This window comes from Notolabrus celidotus, chromosome 6, assembly GCF_009762535.1.
Source record: "Notolabrus celidotus isolate fNotCel1 chromosome 6, fNotCel1.pri, whole genome shotgun sequence".
NCBI lineage: Eukaryota > Metazoa > Chordata > Actinopteri > Labriformes > Labridae > Notolabrus > Notolabrus celidotus.
Genome location: NC_048277.1, coordinates 28,230,448 through 28,253,041, shown reverse-complemented (window position 1 = coordinate 28,253,041; position 22,594 = coordinate 28,230,448). Strand labels below are relative to the sequence as shown.

Genomic DNA, 22,594 nt, shown 5'->3' with positions numbered 1-22,594 from the left:
CCCCGCGGCAGAATACTAAAGATGAGTGCAGCGATTTGCTAGCAATAAGCCAGCGACAACAACAACTCAGCGCATTTAGCAGCACTGTTACAATTAAACAAGAAGCCAGTGAATAATGTGGGCACATTGGCGGTGTGAAGATGACTTTCCTCCGGGGGTTCGGATGCTTGGTATCTCAGCTAATCGGGACAGCCTTGCTAATAACAAACGTTAGCTAGCATGCAGGGGACGAAGACACTTGAGATCAAAACTAAGTGAATCAACAGAATATCTACCAGCTCCTGAGGGTAAATATGACCAAAAAGGACATTAATAGCTCGGAAGGGAGGTGGGCAAGCTAACTCATTTTGAAGTTTGAGTTAAAGCTGTTTATGTTCGCCAATATAGCTAAATGTTGAGTTAGCTAGCAGTTGTTATATTGATCTTGTGTATTATAGCATCTCGTTGACTTTAGTCAGGGTTGTCAAACTCATGTCAGTTCAGGGGCCACATGCAGCCCAAGTTGATCTGAAGTGGACCGGACCAGTGAAATCATAACATAATAACCTATACATAACAAAAACTCTAAATGTTTCCCTTTGTTTTAGTCCCAAAAAAGTACAAGTACATTCTGAAAATGTTCACATTTAATGAACTATCTTTCTAGAAAAACAGCTGTTGTAATTTTGCCATGATGAGTCTCATAGTGGGGCCGAATATTTTACTCTTTAAGCCCTGAAACCTGCTGCGAACACACTAAACACACAGGTTACCCATTCACCTGACACAGAGTGAAATGTTAACAACAAAAGAGAGATAGATTATAATAATGAAGAAGGTAAAGTTGATTATTTTGGACCCCTCAGCTCCAGCATGAACAGTGTGCTTGCTGGACAGTGTTGTATGCAGGGGTGTAGGGCTAGTGTAAGTAGTTAGTAGATCATCTTATAGTGCTCTAAAAAATCTTTATGAATCTCAACAGGATTATGCAAACAGAAAGTCATCTATTTTCTCACTTTGAGAAAAAAGTCCCAGAAAAAAGCGTTGTTCAGGTGTGCTCCATCAGCACTATGATTTTATGTGACCCCCAGAGGACAAATTTGAAATAGTAGTTACTTTTATTGAAAAATTGCAGTTAATGTCTTCTCTGTCATTTTTTTCACTTTACAAAGTTGTTTCGCGGGCTGGATTGGAACCTCTGGCGGGCCGGTTTTGGCCCGCTGGCTGCATATTTGACACCCCTGACTTAATGCATGTTTTACATTAGAAAGAGATGTTTTGCTGAAAATCTTGTCAGACTATGTGCATGTCTGTATTATATTACTGTCAAATGTCTAGGAGACTATTATAACTATTCAAATGCTGGCAGCCGTGCACTGTGCATCTATGACGTGACTTTCTCGTTACATTTCGATTAGATCAGATTAGATTAGAAAATATTTATTGTACCAAGGGGCAATTTGGTTTGCAACAGCAGTCCTACACACATCCTATACACACAAGCAATACACATAATAAAAAACACAAGTTCACACATTAATCTAAATACATATCCATACAACTCCCATGGATGACATCATCTTTCTGCACATTAGACCAAAGGTACCACACTCCGATGTAGAATGGCAAGGTCCTACAGTTTGTTTAAAAACCGCAGCAGAGGGCACAAATGATCTTAGATGTCGGTTTGATCTTGCCCACCTAGTATATGTGAACCTCCTCCCTGTTGGCAAGAGTCTAAACTCTGAATAAAGGGGTGGTGAGGGTCCTCAAGGATGGTCTTTGCCTTCTGAGTGGCTCTAACTTGATAAAGATGGCCAAGATCATTAAGATTAGTGTCAACTATCTTTCAGCAGACTTTGACAGTAATAATGAAAATAATAATAATAATAATAATAATAATAATAATAATAATAATAATAATAATAATAAAGTTTATTTATAAAGCACTTATCAAAACAGACGTTACAAAGTGCTTAACATCATAAAAACCCACAATAAAGAGAACAAAGCATGGGGGGAGCAATATGGGCTGGCAAGACAATTTAAGAGGAACAGCTAAAAGCTAAAAGAGAAACTACTAAAAGAAATTAAAACAATAAAACAATTCAAATCAGTAAAACAATGAGTGAATAAAATACAGTTAAAAATAAAGGTAGCATAGTGGATAAAACAATATCACAGGAAGGCCTTTTCGATATAAATATGTTTTCAGGTGTGATTTAGAAGAAGATACTGATGCAGCTTGCCTGAGATCCTCAGGCAGGTCGTTCCACAGTCGTGGAGCCTGCACAGCAAACGCTCACTCACCCTTAGACTTCAGCAAATGACCAAACCAAGAGGTCATTGCAAAAGTTAAAATAGACTCAATACAAGATGAATACAATATTTTTAAAAGTGATCTGTCAACATTAAAACTCTCTGATTGGCCTTTTTGCAAATGGCGTCAGTGTTAGCATTAAAAAGTCAGTTTGTCATCAAGAATTGTGCCTAAATACTTTTACTGATTCACATTTTGTTTCACTCATGCAGGCTGAGAGAGCAGAGTAATCATGTATCAGAGCCCCACCAATGTCATGAAGTCTAACAGTAATGACAGCAGCATCACAGAGCTGCTGGGCGCCCTGTGTGACTGCGGCCTGACTGGAGTGTCCTGGAAACGCCGTGCCCTGGGAGGAGTCTCCAGAGAGAGTTTTCGCAGAGCTCTCAAAAAGCGTGCCTATGGTGCCCTGTTGTCTAAGCTCTTTCAGGATGGCACCAAAGGGTCTGCCTCAGGACCGACTGCCACAGCTACTGCACCGCCGAGAAACAAAGTCCTGATGATAAGCTTTGACCTGCGGGTGGCCGGGTGCAGAGAGGAGGCAGAGAGGTTAGAGGAGCAGCTGGAGAAGCTGCCAGAGGGAGCATCCTCTGGCCTGAAGGAAGTAGATGCAGTCCTTGAGCTCCTGGTGCACCTCGCCGGCTCAGCATCTCCTCCTCCTACCTCTTTCAGCAAGGATTACATGAGACGAGAGAGGATAGTGGTGCGGAGGCCTCAAACCTGGGACTACCAGAGTGAGGAGCTGCAGAGGCTGGAGGCCCGGGCATGGGGTCTCGTGTGTCAGGAGGAGTGGGGCACTTTGGACAGTTTGTTTGGGAATCAGACATTGATGGATGCCCCTCCAGGCGGTGGACTGCTGGCTCTGAGGACAAAAGTAGATGCAGAAGAAAGGTTTGAGAGGGATACCAGGATGACGCTGTTTGGAGCGCTGCAGCACACAAGAACCTCAGACATAGACATAAGACTGGATCTGCCTCCTGTTCCCAGCAATATTGATGTGACTGGGCTAGCTATAAGGGTACGAGACTAGATCCCTGTCTTGGTTTAAAGCCTTTCATTCATATGTATATAGTGGTTAGTTTGGATCTAAACCCCTGTGTAATTTGGGTTACTTGTTGTCTGTTTAGGTTCCCTCTTGCTTGGATCAGTCAGAAGATGAGGGCTTCCAGTCATCTTCCAACTTGACCCCAGACTCCCAGTCCAGCCCCGTTCCAGACTTCGATGTATGGGAAGCTCTCCGCACATTTGAGCCCAGGAGACGCCGCTGCTGGGAGTCTGTTGGCTGGTAAGCGGCAAACCGGTTTTGCTTCTGAAGGTTTGATCGTAGTGATCCCTACAGGATGTTCAGAGGAAATCTTTCCTTAATGTGATCAATCAAAAACGGTTGCATAACACACACAAAATTAATTTGATTGGAGCCACAACTTCCAGTTATTTACATGATTTGTTGCTGACATAAAACCTAAAGATATTAGAAAAATATAAGCAAACATGCTAAACTTACATCATTGTTAAGAGTTAAATCTAGCCTGTGTTGGGCCTCTTTGGATTTCAAATAACTTGAGTCTATTAAACTGTAACACTTCCAAGATATTTTTTCTCTTAATTGAGTAGTTGATATGTTATTCAATGCCACAAAGACCTTGAAACCACACGTGAGAGCTCTTCTTTTAATCTGGCACACAATAAATGTATCTCTTTTATTTCACCAGCCCACCTGGGAAAAGAGAGTCCCTCTATCTCACAGAAGGAGGCAGGGAGGCCTTCGACCAACTCTACCGTCTGTGGGAAGGCGAGCTGAGGGTGGTCAGCACTGGTACCCCCTCCCCTCTCATCCCCATGCCCCTGGACTCTCAGAAACAGCTGGTCTCTGACCTCCTCAACATTTTGATTGGAGTGGCGTCCACGACTTTCCCTCTAAACCAGGTGAATTTTGTTATCTTGGTGTATCAGTCTCTTAAATGCACTAAAAGCACTGAGTTGTTGTTTTAAGGGCCTGGCAGAGTTGAGTGATTTAATAGTGAGCTAATAAAAGCCCAGTGACTGTCTAGTTTCTAGTTATGAAACAAAAACACAAAGGGGGGCAGAGTTGGAGGAGAATCTGGGCATGTGTGATATAAACACTGAGTCATAAAAGACGTGTCCCAATAGTTAGAAAAAGTAACATTGTCAAGCAGATGCTTAATAAGATGCATGAGCAAATAAATTCAAATAGCCCTTATGCTGAAGCAAAACCACTGGAGGATTCTTCTCACTTCCCATTAACTTTTAATTTTACACAGCTTTGTATCTATTTACAACATCAATTGAACCCTTATTCTTTTGTTTACACAGACAACCTTCTATTGTCCCTCTTTTATCGTTTACCTGAAGTCTGGTCCAAGAAGTGGGAGAATACAATGAGCACCTGTGCAATTTAGTGCAGCAGACCTGCACTGGATTGAAAGCTTATGATCCTAAAAGTTTTGTGAGACAGTCAGAGAGCTGTTGATTAAACTCAAAAGTAATATCTCAGTCTGTGTTTATTTGTTGTTTTCTGCTTATAGCCTGCCTTATTTTGACCCCCAAAAGACTCCAGTCTAGGAACTACGTGTCCATTTTTCATAAAACAACCACAGAATGGAATGATATAACAAACACTTGATTATGACTTACAGTCTAATATAATAACACACTCCATGCCTTTAGAAATCACTATGGAGGTGGCTGTCTGACAGCCTCAACAAAATGTAATATTATAAGCTTTACTTTGCTGTAGGGCTTCTTTATTGGATGTTATTAGACTGCTCTTTGTGTTTTCTGCACCACCTGTAAATATGTAATCTCCTTCCCAGAGTGTTCAGTTTGATGTCAGACCTGGCGTGTGCGTGTCTGGAGCCTCGGCAGAGAGTGTTTCTCGTCTCTTAGGGGAGCTGGCGCAGTACGGCACCCACTACCTGAGGCTAAGCCGCTTTTCTCTGCAGAGTGCCGACAAAAAGGGCCTCGTCTTTCAGGTATTGTTTTTTTTTGTTTAAAAGCAGTACACACAGTTGAGACTGCACATTGTGATCATTAAGGTACATTTGAAATGCTTTTATGATTGCTCAGGGGTAATTACCACAAAAACAAGAGGAATTTATTACCAAAAAATCTAAAAATACATATAATGATGGAAGAAACACATTTTTTTGGGGGGGGGGGGGCATTTTTGCTTTTATTGATGGACAGCTGAAGAGAGACAGAAGATGTGGGGCATAGAGAGTGAGAATCAGAAGCCTTTATTGTCATTGTAGCTACAATGAAATTAAAATAATATTTACACTCAAATCAAATGATTCACTCACTCACTCACGGTCAAAAATAATACACACATTCAATACAGACAGGACATTCCTTAAAACAATTTAAAAGGTAAAGTGTCACAGTGTTATAAATAAATATGAAAGTGTCTATGTGCAGCAAAGTGCATAGTGCAGTCTGATTATGTGAGGGAAGACATGCAGCAAATAGTCCAGGCCAGGAGTCCAACTAGCAACCTCTGCCACAACCTCTACTAAAGCCTTTTTACATGGGGCGCGCCTTCACCCCTCGGCCACCAGCACCCTGAAGAAACACATTTTGCTACACACGTATGGATCAACTGCATTTGAAAATCCATAGCTTCCCGACAACCAAACACTACAAAGGCACTTAAAGCCAAAAAGGGCTGAGTGTGTCATAAATATATAATGTTCAATCAACAACTAAATTCAAGTCTTACGTCAGCAAAGATAATGCAATCCTCAAAGATGTGATTGTTCTTCCCTTCAAGGCTTTCACTGGTGGTTTGCGAAAGTATCTGCAGTATTACAGAGCCTGTGTCCTCAGCACTCCACCCACACTCAGCTTGTTAACCATCGGCTTCGTTTTCCGCAAAGTGGGCCGCCAACTAAGGTGAGACCAAACCTATTTCTTATGATGGTTAACTGAAAACGTTTAGCCTTTGAACCTCAGCATCATCTGTTCATGTTCTATCAGAGAGGACCTAGATGCAAATATTAGATAAAAAAAGATCTGCTTTCTTTTTAATCTAAGGTATCTGTCAGAGCTTTGCTGCATGGATGGGCCTTTGGGTGCGGGCCAGGCTACCTTCCCTGTGGTGAGCGCTCTTTTTATCTGCAAACTGCAATATGTCGTCCATCATGGCTGTGTTTAGCCTATCAGATGGGATGTCAGCTCAGTGCCATGTTGCTCTCCTCAGGGTGTGAAGCTGCTGTCCTACCTGTACAATGAAGCTCAGAATAACTGCAGCAACGAGAACTATCCAGTGCTGCTGTCGCTGCTGAAGAGCAGCTGTGAACCTTACACGCGGTCAGTCACTTCTCTCATATATATATATATAACTCAGGGACTGTCCTCTATTAATGTGCAGAAGTTGCTCTATTCATTTTTCAGGGATCATAACAGTGATTGTTTTTCCTGTGCTTCATTTAGGTTTGTGACTGACTGGGTTTACAGCGGCGTGTTTCGGGATGTTTATGGAGAATTCATGATCCAGGTCAACGAGGAGTTCTTGAGCTTTAGAGGTGAGACCACATACACTGACAGACGATGGGGTGTAAACACTTTGGCTTCAGTCAGCAGGATTTGAAAATGAAAAACCTGCCTGACAGATTGTCGAGCAGAAAGAAACAACGTTTTTATTACAGCCTTTATTGCCTAGTTGGATTTGCCCTTGTTTCCGTAAGGGGTGTCATGAAGTTATTGGATGATAATCAGTGGGGAACAGAATCAGCTGCTACAGCTGTGGGGAGTCACACCGATCTGTAAGCCACCGGGAAAAACACAAACATAAGGTTCATTTATTTATTTTAACTTTACACCACAGCGGCTAAAATAAAACATTTCTGATGTTTTTTTTTCTTTATTTTAATTGCCTGTGACAAATCTACACTGCTGAATATTTTTCAGTCCAATTAATGTCTTGGCTCTTTGGGGAGGGCAGAGGGAGCAGAGATGAGACAGGAGGAGGTGATCCCTGCAGGGTAAATAAATACAGGCTGTCTGCTGCTCAGGGGTGAGGGTGGCAATTAAGACTCCAACCAAAACCTTTATTTGTTTTAATATAACTGCAAACATCTTCTCTGCTTTTGGATTAACATTTGGTCTAAAATAGACCAGATTATCAAGAGTTAGAGATAATGATATCTTTTTACACGACCTCAAAATTCTACATCAATGCAGTTCTCTAATTTTCCTTAAGTGCAAAATAATGAGTGAATTCTCAGTGATAAACCTGAAATCATTAACTCTTGCTCAAAAATACTTTAAAGGTACAGTGTGTAGTGTTTGTAAGTTGGTTTTAATTAGTGTATTATTATCAGCCTCCTTGCACAGAGGCTGTTATCTCCCACCACCATGTTTCTACAGTAGCACAGAACAGACAAACTAGTAACAACCATACGCGTTTTTGTTGAGTTGCGGTCAATGAACCGGTTGGAAGATGAAAAGAAGAAGAAGAAGAGAGTGGTTGTTGTTGTTGCTCAAAATAATTTGTATTGATTGGAGTTTTGATGGTAAAAACTTGACAAAAGGAGGATCATTCTTATCATGCATCACAGGGGCTTCTTGTCTTCTTGCCACTGTCCCTGTGGTGCTTCAGCAACCAGAGTGGGTGAGAGTTTCAATCTAGAATCTGAGCGCTAGATATCACTAAATGTTCCCATTTGTACACACTGTACCTTTAAACTACTTCTTGCAAATTGTTGCATCTCTCAAGATTCAAGATTCAAGAAAGCTTTATTGCCAAGTGAGCTTGCACACACAAGGAATTTGACGTGGTGAATGGAACACTGGTACTTAACAACAAGACAGTAAGGACACAACAAGACAGTAAGGCCACAACAAGACAGTAAGGACACAACAAGACAGTAAGGACACAACAAGACAGTAAGGCCACAACAAGACAGTAAGGACACAACAAGACAGTAAGGACACAACAAGACAGTACACAACAAGACAGTAAGGCCACAACAAGACAGTAAGGCCACAACAAGACAGTAAGGACACAACAAGACAGTAAGGACACAACAAGACAGTAAGGACACAACAAGACAGTAAGGCCACAACAAGACAGTAAGGACACAACAAGACAGTAAGGACACAACAAGACAGTAAGGCCACAACAAGACAGTAAGGACACAACAAGACAGTAAGGCCACAACAAGACAGTAAGGCCACAACAAGACAGTAAGGCCACAACAAGACAGTAAGGCCACAACAAGACAGTAAGGACACAACAAGACAGTAAGGCCACAACAAGACAGTAAGGACACAACAAGACAGTAAGGCCACAACAAGACAGTAAGGCCACAACAAGACAGTAAGGACACAACAAGACAGTAAGGACACAACAAGACAGTAAGGACACAACAAGACAGTAAGGACACAACAAGACAGTAAGGACAATACATATAGAAACCTAAACACAAATCCAAAAATTCTAAATAAAAGTAAAAATACTATCTGTACAAAGAAAGGTATAGAAGTACTTTTAAAGACATGAAATAAGTTAAATTAGCCTAAGCCAGAGTGCACATGCAGTAGATGAATAAAAACAAACAAAAACAACAATAGTACCATGGAGCTCCACACCGAGTTCGCCATCTGCGGCGCCATCTTACATCTGCTATCATCTTACAACACTTACACTGAATTATACAAACACTACTTGGAAAGCATGAGAAAAGTTTTATCACGAGTGTTTAAGATTGTTCTTAAATAAAGAAAACGATATGGAAGAGTGGAGTTAGTGTTGTTGAGACAATTAATTTATAAGCTGATCAAAAAAAAATACCAGAATTGTGTGCATAATCTATGCTGTTATATTATCAAATCATTCAGGTCATTGTCAAAGCAGAAATGCTACATATGAGGACTAGTTGGGGTTTTTCGGTCATGTATAATAGATTTGGGTTTTGGACTGTTGGGCAGATGGATTAGCTCACAACCATTTGTGCTCCTTTGAGATAAATGTCCGTGTTGTATTGTTTTCAGCCATTTTACAGACCAAGCAATGAAATGAGAAACTAATATGCAGATTAATTGGTAATAGAAATAATCGTTAGTTGCAGCTCTGTGTAGGGAAATGTTAATGAGTAATTAATAATCCAGAATAAACTCCTCTCACCAAACACGGACGCGCTGCAGCTGCTTCATTCTGACACTTTTCCATAAATATGCGTTCACAACAATCATTACAGTCTATCCAAATATTGTATGTCATGCAACACCCCATTCAAGGTCAGACTATCACCTCGGCATTGTCTGGCTGAGAGGTTCATTTGCTCATCGGCTACACCTCATCAACTCCCGCAGTGAACCTCTGCACTCCCAGCTCCCGCTTTTTGGAGGACACACAAATGTCATTGTTCTCCTCGAAGTCCGTCGGCCGGGGAAGCAATCAGCAGCTAAGCTTTCTTGGCAAGCCGCAGGCTTTTTGTAAAGAGCTCTGGAAGCTCAGTGCATTCATGTTCTCTTATGCTTTTTGCTTAGGATCACTGAGCTAAGCGCTAACAATTTCCAAGTGTTAATTCAAGCGGCCAGAGTTTTGCCATGCCCCGTAAGTCATACTAATAAGGAAAAGTTTTAGGCCAAGTGCCGGCTAAGTATTACTCCATCACGGGTAGGCTTTGTGCTGCTGTTGTGAGTGATAAAACTGTTAACAGAGGCATAGAAGTAAAACTACTTGATCTGAATGTAGATCAGTGTGTAACAGGCATATTTGAATTTCTGCAGACAAACATTTCTGGGTGCAAGGCTACACCCTGATCTCAAAGGATGTGGAGGATTGTGTGCCCCTCTTTCTGAGGCACATCGCCAACGAGGTGTATGTCTGTGGGAAGACCATCAACCTCCTCAAGATCTGCTGCCCACAGGTTTGTGTTGCTCATTTAACACATTCATTGAAGAAGAGGAGAGATGATGATGATAATAATAACCTTATCTAAAATATATTCTTGACTTATTAATCACAGCGTGGCTGTTTTTTGCACTGAATAAATTAGACACATAAAACCTTGAAACTGAGATTATCTTGCTGCATGTGATCTGTTTTTTCTCTTTGCTCTCAACAGCCACTCAGTGTGCTGTATTGGCTTGTAGATGTACAATTTGGCTCTGACGTCCACAGATTGCGCATGCACTCCACAATTTTCTACCTGCCACAACAATCATTCTGCCCATTTAGGAATCCATACTGCCCAAAGGGAATTGGACAAATAATCAATACAGTGACATATGAGGTTCCAGGCTCCTGCAAAATGTCATCAATACACTTGGTACTGTGATGCATTCTCCAGTTGTACTGAAGCTGAGTTTTTTTTATTGTTTATTTACACATTTGAACTGTGAACTTTTATGACCTCTGAGGACTACACCAGTTAAGTCGTTAATATTCTCATCTAGATTTCCCATCTTGTGACAGACAGCACTTCCATGCTGTAATAGAGGTGAAATGATTAGTCGATTAATCAATGTGTCTGTCTACAGAAAAGCTATCATTAACTGTTTCAGTAACTAGTCTAATGATTTCTCCAGTAAAAACACCTAATCATGACCTCGTTCTGATTTGTTAAAGGTGGGTTTACTTCTTTGACATACACCGTGTTCCAAATGATTATGCAAGTTGCATTTTTGTGAATATTTTAACAACTATGTCAAAAGTGGTTTTCAAATTTGTTAGGAAGTCAGATAGTGAATATATTTCTTCCACTGTGTGGTTAAAATGGTGCTTTTCGGCTGTATTTTTAAATAAATGCAGAATCTGCAGAAATGAGTGTGCCAAATTATAATGAAAGTTGGTGATGAGAGCATATAACTTAAAACTAGGTGCCATTTTTAATGTTCTATTGATTGAAAATAATATCTACTACAACTGTATTCAAGCTTCAAACAACAGTTTTCTTTACATTTGTATACAAAATAAAACTGTTAATGTCTTTGAAACATTTCAAATCTAAAGTGTTTTTCAAATGTCCAATATAACCTCCTTTTCTTTCTTTTTGGCTGTATTTCCTTACTATCTGACTTCCTAACTAATTTGAAAACGACTGTTGACATAGTTTTTAAAATATTCACAAAATCGCAACTTGATTAATAATTTGGAACACGATGTAGTTTTGAACATTTTATGTGGGGTATCTTTGGAGGTTGCTCAGTATGTCAGGGAAATAACAACATTATAATTCCAGATTTAGGACTTAAGGAGTTTATGATAAATATATTTTTTTAAATTCTATGGTATTTTATCGACAAAATATTATTTTTTGTTAATAAAATATGAGTAAATTCTTAGTCCATGACCTCTGATACATTTCTATTTATCTCAGTGATTGTTTACGGCCAAATTCCACCAGATCTGTGTCAGGTCCATCTCCGATCTGCCACGGCACTGGATCTGATAGGTTTCTATTATAGTCAATGTGTTAACTGGGAACAACTGGATCTGCTCCATTGCGTTCCGGCTGCGTATCTGATCCAGCACGCCAGAATGCAACGGATCAGATACGCAAGACTTCTATGTTTGCTGGTTGCCGGAGCACGACGCATCAATATGCACAGAGCAGATGGAGCGGGACAGGAAGTCAGGCATCAAAACAAAATGAAAACATCAGGTTCATTTTAAGAATAAAACACTCTGTGTTATCACCAGATTGTATTTCACTTAACTACGACAACAAACAGTCATGATGAGTAGAGCCAGGCCTGGAGTCAACAGGTGGGTAAACCTCGGTCACCTGACTCCAGCTGTCCGGAGGTCCTGCTCGAGAGAGCCCAGAGCCGGACAGTAGCGAATCGGAGATGGACCGGACTGATCTGGTGGAAGTCCCGATCAGAATCAAGTGACAACTTGCAGTGTTGATTAATGAAGCCAGAAAAGCAAAAACGTTGCAGTTCCTCAGATGTCCACTAGAGCAGTGGTTCCCAAAGCGTGGTTTGGGACCCCCTGAGGGTCGCGAGGTGCCTTCCAAATTTTTTTATTTTTTTAAGTAATCTAAATTTGCTTATTTTACCCATTATTGTAAAAATATAGACAAAAATTGGAGTTACATTTTACATAAACCTTGCAAATAGGTTCATTTCATTAGTTTTCTGCCTTTCTTTGTTGCCAGATGACTCCTAAAGTTAGGATTAGGGTTAGCTAACAGATGATTATGTAGGTAAACTAATTTTGAAGTTGAAATAAATTAAGTATGAAGCAACATTTAATCCCTTCAAGGGACAGTAGGGGTCACAAGTCTTTGGCACCTATATTTCTCTTGTTAAAATGTCCTTTGCTATAGCAGAATTTAACATGTATCATATGGCACAGTTTTTATCTGAGTAGCTCATTTATGTATCCCTGCACACTGTATGGGAAATGTATTTGTATAACCTATCTGTGTTTAAGGCTGAGAGCCATGCATAGATTAGCATAATTAGTGGCACGGCTGAGTTGACTTCAAGGTAAGGGTGTTGTAGCACACCCTGCCTCAGCTCTACTTCAATCCCATTCATAGATTGACAGATGGTTAGGTTGAGTCAGCATTTCCAATATGGCAACCGCCTTTGTTAGGCTTCAAAAGCCTCTTTAGAAAGCAATGGATGACGTCAATGAGACTTTCTCTATGTTTTTAAAAGTCGATCAAAATATGCTACAACATGTCCATCACAGTTTTCCGGAGTAATGAGACTTCTTTAATTTACTTGTATGCTTTGTTGGAACTCAATAACACTCAGCCCACTCGAATGTAAAACTAGGAAAAACAACCATTTTATACTTTGAGTAGAAATAAAAATCCAGTGCCAGGCATTTTGCCTTAAAATGAATTCGTTTTTCGATGATCAGCTATAACTTGCAGTTACAGATAGCAATAGCAATTTTATTTAAAAAGCACATTTTGTTACATGTAAGTTCAATGCGCTTTACATGGAGAATTAAAAACATAAAACATTTTTCCAAATAGAATAAATAAAAACATCAAAACAATAGATACACCCAACATACATCAGACACAGCAATCAAACAAAAAGCAATTGTTGCTGCACATGCATCCAGTCACAACAGTCATTATATCATGCATACGCTTGAGAAAATAAATATGCTTTCAGTCTTTTTTTGAGACAGTTGTTATGGACCTGAGGTCAGCAGGCAGTTTGTTCCAAAAAGATGGACCACAGTAACTAAAGGCCCTTCACCGGACTTTGATTTGACTCAGGGTACATTTAAAAGACTTCAACATGCTGACCTAAGGATCCTGGTCGAGTTATACACTGTGAGCAAGTCAGAGATGTACTGGGGAGCTGAACCATTGAGTGCTTTATGGACTAATAATAGGATTTTGAAATGGATTCTGTATTGAATGGGGAACCAGTGAAGTGTTTTGAGAACCGGGGTGATATGGTCATAATTTCTTGTATGTGTCAGGATTCTAGCTGCTGTGTTCTGGATGAGTTGGAGCCGTCCTATGGAGTGTTTAGATAGACCTGTGTACAGTGCGTTGCAATAATCTAACCAGGTTGATATGAATGAGTGGACTAATTTATTGGCATCGGTTTATAGATTGTCTTTTGGTTGACCTTGACTTGTATCAGTCTTCAGTTTAACAGTTTTGCAATATATGCGGTGGCCTTTCTCGGGTAGCATTGCTGATGGGCAGACCAGGGCTTTGCTGTCAAATATTTGAGTGTATAGTGAGATCATAAAATGCTCTGTGCATTAAGCAAGAGTAGTACGATAAACATCTGAGTGCAGTTTATTTTTATCACCATGTCTCAGAACCGTCTGTATGGTAAAGGTCTTAGTATCATGCACTAAATATTGTCGGTGTATTTGCTGACACTAACGGCTGTCCAGCTGAAGAGTCGTCTCTGTGTATGAATGGACCCTTGACTCGACTTGATGTGAGCGAACGTCATGTTCCACTTTTTATGAAGCAGACTGTATTCACTGTCTTCTCTTTCTTCTCTCGGGCTCGCCCGCTGATTCACCAGCAAATAGTGTGTGTTGTGACTTGACCTGCCTGACCCAATCAGCAGGCCGCGTGCTCCAGATTAATTGGTATTCTGTTACTACTGCGTTTCTCTGGGTGCTAATTGCTGCTGGCGTTCGGGTCTGGTATTTACAGGACAAATTGCAAGACAGCTATGAACATGTGAGATAATAGGGTAAAAAATTAAGAAGTTAATTGATTGTTGCTAATGTGTGTACTTCCTGCTATGTTACACTTTGATGTGAAAACTTTTTGGGTTTCTGATATGTTTTGATCATGTTTTATTTCAGTGACACTGTGTTTTTACTTATAAACAACCCCCCCCCCCTCCTTTACAGCACTAACTCTCTGTTGAATGTGTGTCCACAGCACTACCTCTGCTGGTCAGAGCTGCCGGTGCCTCGCATCTCCGTCACCTTTTCTCTTCAGGAGGTGGAAGAGATTGAGAGGGACTGTGCTGTGTACCGTGGACGCCTGGAGAGGATTGCTAAGCACAGTGCCATCAGCAGGGAGGAGCAAGTAAGGGGACACTGAAACTGTTCACATACACTTGATTTGTTTTTAAACCTTTTCTTCTTCTGAGGTCTGACCATGTTTAACCCTAGAACACTATCGCCAGGTGATTTTCACCCGAGCAAACATATTTACATGATTTTCATTATGTTGTGTTTGTCTGAGAGTTATGGGTCCCTGGGTAGCTTCAACATCGTCTTTGACGTTTTTAAAGGCGTGGGTGTTTCCCTACTCCAAAACCCGCTTTTTCCTACAGGCACGTGTTCGGGTGATTTTCACTTTTTTTTTGTGTCTCTCTCCTGCATCTGTTTGTGTGTCAAGGAGGCTGTGCCTTCACCAATGTAGTCTCAAATATCCCAGAAATGGGAAAGCAATTTTTGTTTTACAAATTTTTGGTCCCGAGTTCCAAATTGTCAGTAATTTTGGAGCATTTTTATAGGTTCCCCCCATGATCCATTTTTTTTCATTTTGTTAGACATGGCACAGTTTAAAGGCAAGGCAAGGCAAGGCGAGGCAAGTTGAGGCAAGGCAAGGCAAGGCAAGGCAAGGCAAGGCAAGGCAAGGCAAGGCCAGTTTATTTATAAAGCACCATTCATACAAAGAGCAATTCAAAGTGCTTTACAGAGTTAAAAACAAAAACCAGAACAGTAACAATCAACAAAACACATACAGCAAACACTTCAAACATTCACATTTTATATGAAGCTAGTTATGTTTGATCTACTCTCTCTCTCTCTGTACTTATGTAACTTAACGTAAACAGTGTTGGGTCTTATTATTTATTTAAATTAGGAGGGATTATTATAAATAATCAGCCCCGTTCACTGCTCTGAAGTCCATAACTTGCAGAGTCTTACTGACCCGCCGGACACAGAATCACATCTGCCTTAACTGAAATGAACCTTTTATCATTCGATTCATCTCAGAACTTCTTCTCAAAGATTAAGACTCACACAATGAATCTTTTCTGTGTCGAGTCGCAGCCCGAAGCTAGCTCAGACCTCTTGACAACCCCTCAGGATGCCCGAATGCCCAACATATAATTGTAGATCCAAAATCAGGTTAATTCCATAACGACATACCTTGTCAGAAAATATCCAATTTAAAATATGACATGAAACAAACATAAGCATGAAAACATAAAATATTTTAAAATGTAAGATCAAGAAAGAAAGAAAGTAAAATTAGTTACAAAACTTAGTTAAATCTCAGTTTGTTAAGAGAAATTAAAAATTTGTAGTTACAGAAATAAAAACTATGGTTTAAAAATGTGTTTGCATCTATTATTAAGCAGTGTAAAATAAAAGAACACTACTCTAATTTGTCATGTATTTTCATAATTTGACATATTTTGATGACAAGTACTTTTTATTGGGTATATTATATTGGGTAAAAAAACGCCCAGCGTTTGTGATGGTGCTACTAATTTTAGCGATAGTGTTCCAGGGTTAATACAGCTCCTCCTCTGTGTCTGTAACAAGAGCTTGAGTCAAATTACCTTAAACAAAGATACTAGAACAAGTGTTGTATGCAGCAAATGTTAGCAGAAGGAGCAGTGTACATGCTCTATGACCTTAAACCCACATGTCTCTTCAAGCTGTTATTGGATTTTTAAAATTATCCCGAAGCTTCAGGGATGGTAAACCTTCAGTAAGACAGTCATTACACAAGTTCTGTCCCTTAACAGAGAGCGAGACAGGTTGTGTTTTTTTAATTTCATTATTCAAGGGGATGACACTTCCCCTCAAGTGCTTTGGAGCATCCCTCCAGAAGACAGTCGAAGAGGGTGCAAAGACGTAAAGCATTTACCTCACTCACACGATTCTTTTATCATCAGCAGTGAGTCTTTTTTAGCTCCTTTACAAATTAAGTGTTTTATCAAATCAGGATATAAAGTGACAGACTGTAAAAAAGGCAAAATAAAAGCATAACAAATAACAGTTATCTGAGGCAGTCCCATTTTTAGTGCAAACACTTAACTGGGTTACCGACATACTGAGCATTTCAGTAGTGACTCATTAAAATGTTGCAGCTGAATTCAGACCTTTGCAGACAGCTCGATTTAATGTAACAACCTGATTTGTGTTGCTTATGTCTTGTGGGTGCTGATAACTGGCAGAAGCGGGGGAGGAGGGGAGGGGAGGTGAGGTGAGGTGAAGGGCATGAGGATAGATCTCTTTTGATCTTTGTTAATCACAATTTCTTGTCTGTCTATTGTCAGGCCCAGCGAGCTGAGCAGGCACGCCAGGAGCTGATCAATCAGGTCAGAGTGTCAGCAGCCAAAACCCTGGAGAGCATCCGCGGTAAGTGTTACACTCACAGCAGCACACACACACGCTTTTTCTTTTTCTATGAGCATGATTTGATATAGTGCTTGATGTATATGCACACCCCCGTCTCACTGAGTATGCTTTTAACAAATGACTCCACTCTGCACTCAGTTGTTGACTCTTGACGGCATGAGTTTCCTTTGGCTCCATTTATTCCTCTGAGTAGAGCAGCAGATATGCACAGAGGGCAATCACAGAGAGGAATACTTTGTACATCATCCAGTATTATATGCTATGAAATCCAATCATTCCTTTGCACAGTATAGCCAAGATTACTACTTCAAAAGAGGAGTACCAAAGTTTGTAAGAGGGGGAGAAAAGTTTCCTCTACGTGTGTCTTAGCATGGCATATTTGTGTGTTAGTGTGTCTGAGGAGAAGGTGATGTTGTTTTTCTTTTTTTTTGTTTATGCATGTTTTTATGTCACTCCACTTTTGCAGGGCGGCAGGTGTCACAGCGTCTGGTTGAAGAAGCCAGGAAAAGGGAGCGTTTTGAGGAGCTGAAACAGCACCTGGAGCAGGAGCAAGAGGTAGCGATGTGCGAGAAGAAAAGAGGACAGGGAACTAAATGTGTCAACTGTGATGAAGAGTAACAGGTTTTAAAAGTGTGTCTCTGCATGTATGTGTTAACAAGAGAAAGTGTGCGAAAGGAAGTGGTAAGCATGTGTCTATCAGAGTGAGAAAAGATGATGTAGTGGAAGAGGACAAAACAAGGAAGTACTGTATCTTTAGCAGTGGTGGTACATAGCCTCACTACTTAAGTCAAAGTATAGATCTTCCTGGTCTAATATTAAAGTACCGCATCACCTATAAGCTCCTCCTCCTCACCTACAAATCCCTGCATGCCCTCGCCCCCAAATACCTGGCGGAGCTCCTCCACCAACACACTCCGTGCCGGAACCTAAGGTCTCCAGACCTGGGTCTCCTCTCCATCCCCCGGACTAAGCTGTGGACCTTTGGGGACAGAGCATTCAGTGTGGCAGCCCCCACTCTGTGGAACTCTCTCCCTCCCGACATCCGCAGCGCCCCAACCCTGGACACTTTTAAGAAAGCAGTCAAAACGCACCTTTTCCTCAAGGCCTTTCCCCATTAGATATCCCCACCTACCCCCCAGACCCTCTACCTGACCCTATGAAGCGACCTTGGGTTTCATGAAAGGCGCTATATAAATATCAGTTATTATTATTATTATTATTATTATTATTATTATTATTACTCAAATACAAGTGAAAGTTGCTCTGTCAAATTATTACTTAAGTTAAAGTACTGGAGTACTTGCTTTTAAAAATACTTAAGTGTTCAAAGTACTTTAAAATATCTCAAAACGATGTGTTTTCACAATACATAAGTGCAGTCAAGACTACATAGGAGTACATTTGGTTATATTATGTTTATTTAGAAACCATTACTTGAAATCTCTAAAAACTATTCCATGGAATAAAAACAGAAACTAAGTTACTCCAAGCACAGACAACTTAGTTTGAAATGTTCATCTGGAAAGAAACAAATGTTACGTAGCTCAGTACGCTTTCTCAGGTTGGACAGTGAATTTTTATGTGTTTGGGCAGAGTGGGAAACAGTGAGAACATTTCAAAAGATATGAATCATTCTTCATTTCAAAAACCTCTAACATGGGCTGAAGGTAATAATAATAATAATGCATTTTATTTGTAGGAGCCTTTCTTGACACTCAAGGTCACCTTACATCATTAAAACAAACAGATTTAAAATAACAAACAGCAAAAAAATACAATTTAAAAAGTTTTAAAAGAATGGACAATGGAGTTGTGGTCAGATGGAGTAAGCCAGTTTAAACAGATGAGTTTTGAGTTTGGATTTAAAATGTGGGAGTGATACAGTGATATGGCCATGGGTGCTGAGTGGGAGAATTATAGCCATCATTACCACCTCTAAATGAACTGCCTGATCTGAGTGAAACATGCTCTGTGTTTGCTCCATGTTCAACCGTGGAACACATTTTACTGTCTTAGGGATCAGATTTCAGAAAAGAAAAGGAAATTCATGAGCTGACCTCAATGCAAAAGTAATGAGTAACTAGAGCATTGATAGAAATGTAGTGGAGTAAAAGTAATAAGTATCCCCAAAAAATAAAACTCAAGTGAAGTACAGATACTCAAAAAAATTACTTAAATACAGTACTCAAGTAAATTTACTCTGCTACTGTCCACCACTGATTTTTAGGTTTGATAGCAATTAGATGTGGGCAGGGAAATATCTGCTTTTTGGGTGATGAATACTCCACTGTGCTCACCAAAGAGCTGCACACTGTGTCTGCTTGCAGTTTAGTGTTGGCAGATATTGTACAGTAGAAGGTTTTTTAAACAGCAGTACAATGTGCAATGTGAAACTGGCTGTAAGCTTCTGTAAGCCAAGGTGAGCTTATCCTTAATAAGCATTATGTTTATCAGAAGAATATCAATTATAGCCGCTTTGTATTATGTAAACAGAAATTTGGATTTTTACACATCACCCAGGGCTTTGATGCCTATTTTAGCAGCTGCAGGCATTGATGTGTGTATGTGTATGTGTGTGTGTCTGTGTGTGTTAACAGTGGCGAAGCGTTGCCAAGAAGAAGCAGGAGGAGGATGACTTCAGCTTTGCCAGAGAGGTTAGAGACCGAGAGAAAAGACTACAAGCCCTGGAGGAGCAACTGGAGCAGAGAGCCAGGTCTGACTGATTTCACAGCCGCTCCTACAGATGTAAAATGTTTTATTGATGACTGATTTAGCTCTGTTTAGATTTTATTCGATTACAAATTTACAAGCATGATTGGACATCACTTCCATCTGTGCAATTTCAGTGTTGTGATTTGAGCCAAATTTCATGCATTTGATGGAGCCATGTGACGCCGCACAGCATGCTCTAAAGTAATCAGAGCCAGAGATGTGAGCACAGCGCAAGTGGATTTCTATGGACTGACTTAAAGATTTTAGTTTGCTTGACAAAGTTTTCTTGGAAGTGACCCGCAGCTCCTAAAAGTTTTGTACACAACTTCTCCGTTGGAGCTTTTTATCATTACATGCAGGCAGAATAATTTGTTGCCAATTTCCAAGATTTGAATTCATAATGATTATCTACTCCCCCAGGTCAAAAAAGATGTGACCAGCGGTTAAATGTGAAATAAAAACAGAATTTGATGATTTGCAAATCATTTAAACCCTGTGTTGAATTTAAAATAGTGCAAAGACAACTAATGAAATGTTAAAATTGAAAAAATTAGTACAGTGTATTGTTAAGCATTATTGGTGCCTTCCCAGATGTGTAAACTACCAACGCCACGGACACTATCACGGATGCTGGTTATTCAACTGTGTGCTGATAAAAAGCTGGTTGATCCCTCTCCTCTTTGAAAATGGCAGATGAGGCGTCCATGATTTCCAAAAAGAATGTCAAATTTTGATTCGCCAGACCACAGGACAGTTTTCCACTTTGCCTCAGTTCACCTTAAATGGGCTGAAAGAAGTCACTTGGATCTCTTGATCATGTTTATATGTTGTCCTCTTTGCATGGTGCAGTTTTAACCTGCATGTGTGGATGCAGGGACAAACTGTGTACACAGACTATGTGATTTTGAGTCCATGCAGTAATTTAATAATAATAATAATAATAATAATAATAATACATTTTATTTGGAGGCGCCTTTCAAGTCACCCAAGGTCACCTTACAGGGAATAAAATAAAAAAAACATTCATCATTAAAACATCGTAAAAACAGACTAAATAATAATATAAAATAAAAATAAAAAATAAAGTAAAAACTAGTGAAGTGCACAGAGTTCAGTTAAAGAGAATATGCTAATTTGAAAAGGTAGGTTTTGAGTTGGGATTTGAATGATGTTATTGAGTCTGACTGTCTTGTGTATGGGGGGGTAGAGAGTTCCAGAGTCTGGGGGCTGAGCAGCTGAAGGCTCAGGCACCCATGGTACTGTGGCGTGACTTTGGTATGGTTAGCAGTCCAGCAGAGGTTGAGCGAAGGGAGCGGGAGGGAGTGTATTCATGAAGGAGGTCGCGGAGGTAAGTGGGGGCGAGGTTGTGGAGAGCTTTATAGGTGAGGGGAAGGTTTTTGTAGTGGATGCGGTATTGTACAGGGAGCCAGTGAAGTTGGATGAGAACAGGAGTGATGTTGTCAGATGATTTGGTGCGAGTGATGATCCAGGCTCCGAGTTCTGAATCATTTGCAGTCTGTTGATGAGTTTGGTGGGGAGTCCGGTGAATTTCCACTACAGAGTCATGTCTGTTTATAACACAGTGCCACCTGACATGCCAAAAAATCAAGACCATGCAGTATTGGTTTTAAGGCTTTGTTCCTGTTTAACGGAATCTCTCCTGACTCTTGGAATCTTTTAATGATGTTATGAACTGCAGATTATGATTAAATTACTTACAAACCATCAATCTGTTTTCCCACAGCGCCACACCTTTTTTTTTTGGCACTGGGGTCGTTCTACAGAATATTAAGTGGACAAAATTTAATTCTGAGGTATCAAACCTCCTGATAGCACACAGGCTAATGTACTTACCATTACCATAAAAGTCTGTTCGCATGAAAGCTTTACTTTATCATCAGAGGAGAGAAAGAACACTTGATTACAAGATGCTTGAAACTCAGTTTTAAACATTAATTATTAAATGTTAAAGTATTACTCGTACAATAAATATTAATCAAAGTGTGTGGGTATATCAGACATCTGTTGCCTGAAATGCAGCCAATCTCATGTAGCTCAAGTTTTCTTCATATTACTGAGCTTTGATAACTCATGAGGGAATGACTTAGCAGCAGTAAAATGACTGTCCATAAATATAAGATTGCATATTTGATCTTCAACACCAATATGTCATACCTAGCAGGATAATGATCTGAAGACATCTGACTCTCATTGTGAAATGCATTTTTCACTGTTCTCGTCTCTCACCTTGTCTTAATATTAACATTTTTTGTGACAAGCATTTACAGCAGGATACTCAGGAGAAAACACTCAGCTGAATAATTAACAAAGACTTTGTGTGTCACTATTCGTATCATAGGAAGGAGCTGATTGCTCAGTACAGCCGTCTGTCAGAGGAAGCAGCTCGGAGAGAGAGACGAGCCATGTGGCGGGTGCAGAGAATGAGACTAGATGAAGCCCGAGCTCATTTCTTTGAGCACGACAGGCAGCACATTCAGGTTTGTCATAAATTATAAATTAGCATGGAAAACACAAACACACACAGAGGACAAAGAAAAGATGATAAAAGAGATTGTAATTAGACGGAGGCGATACTAAGAAAGCTCTCATGATTTCTTTCCAGGCAGTGCTGGAGAAATATCCTTTAGGCCAGGAGAGACCTCCCATGGAAGTACTACCATCTGTTCCTCCAACACAACAGACTGCACCAGAACCAACACTGGTATGACAACACCCGGCTTTTCTACATGTAGCCTCATTTCCCACCACTTCATCAT

General features: G+C 40.2%; 1 protein-coding gene across 1 annotated transcript in view; it reads left to right on the top strand.

Annotated features, from left to right (window-relative positions):
- Positions 1–22,594, top strand: part of tubgcp6 (tubulin, gamma complex associated protein 6) — a 38,928-nt gene continuing 16,334 nt past the window's right edge. Inside the window, exons 1-16 of the mRNA XM_034685515.1 lie at positions 1–287; positions 2,512–3,317; positions 3,427–3,584; positions 4,012–4,225; positions 5,134–5,292; positions 6,090–6,211; positions 6,353–6,416; positions 6,519–6,628; positions 6,752–6,843; positions 10,055–10,194; positions 14,659–14,808; positions 17,024–17,105; positions 17,572–17,660; positions 19,703–19,818; positions 22,177–22,315; positions 22,441–22,539. Of these exons, the coding sequence (XP_034541406.1) occupies positions 2,532–3,317; positions 3,427–3,584; positions 4,012–4,225; positions 5,134–5,292; positions 6,090–6,211; positions 6,353–6,416; positions 6,519–6,628; positions 6,752–6,843; positions 10,055–10,194; positions 14,659–14,808; positions 17,024–17,105; positions 17,572–17,660; positions 19,703–19,818; positions 22,177–22,315; positions 22,441–22,539 (2,520 nt within the window). The 5' untranslated portion in view covers positions 1–287; positions 2,512–2,531. The remainder of the gene's footprint in view (positions 288–2,511; positions 3,318–3,426; positions 3,585–4,011; positions 4,226–5,133; positions 5,293–6,089; positions 6,212–6,352; positions 6,417–6,518; positions 6,629–6,751; positions 6,844–10,054; positions 10,195–14,658; positions 14,809–17,023; positions 17,106–17,571; positions 17,661–19,702; positions 19,819–22,176; positions 22,316–22,440; positions 22,540–22,594) is intronic.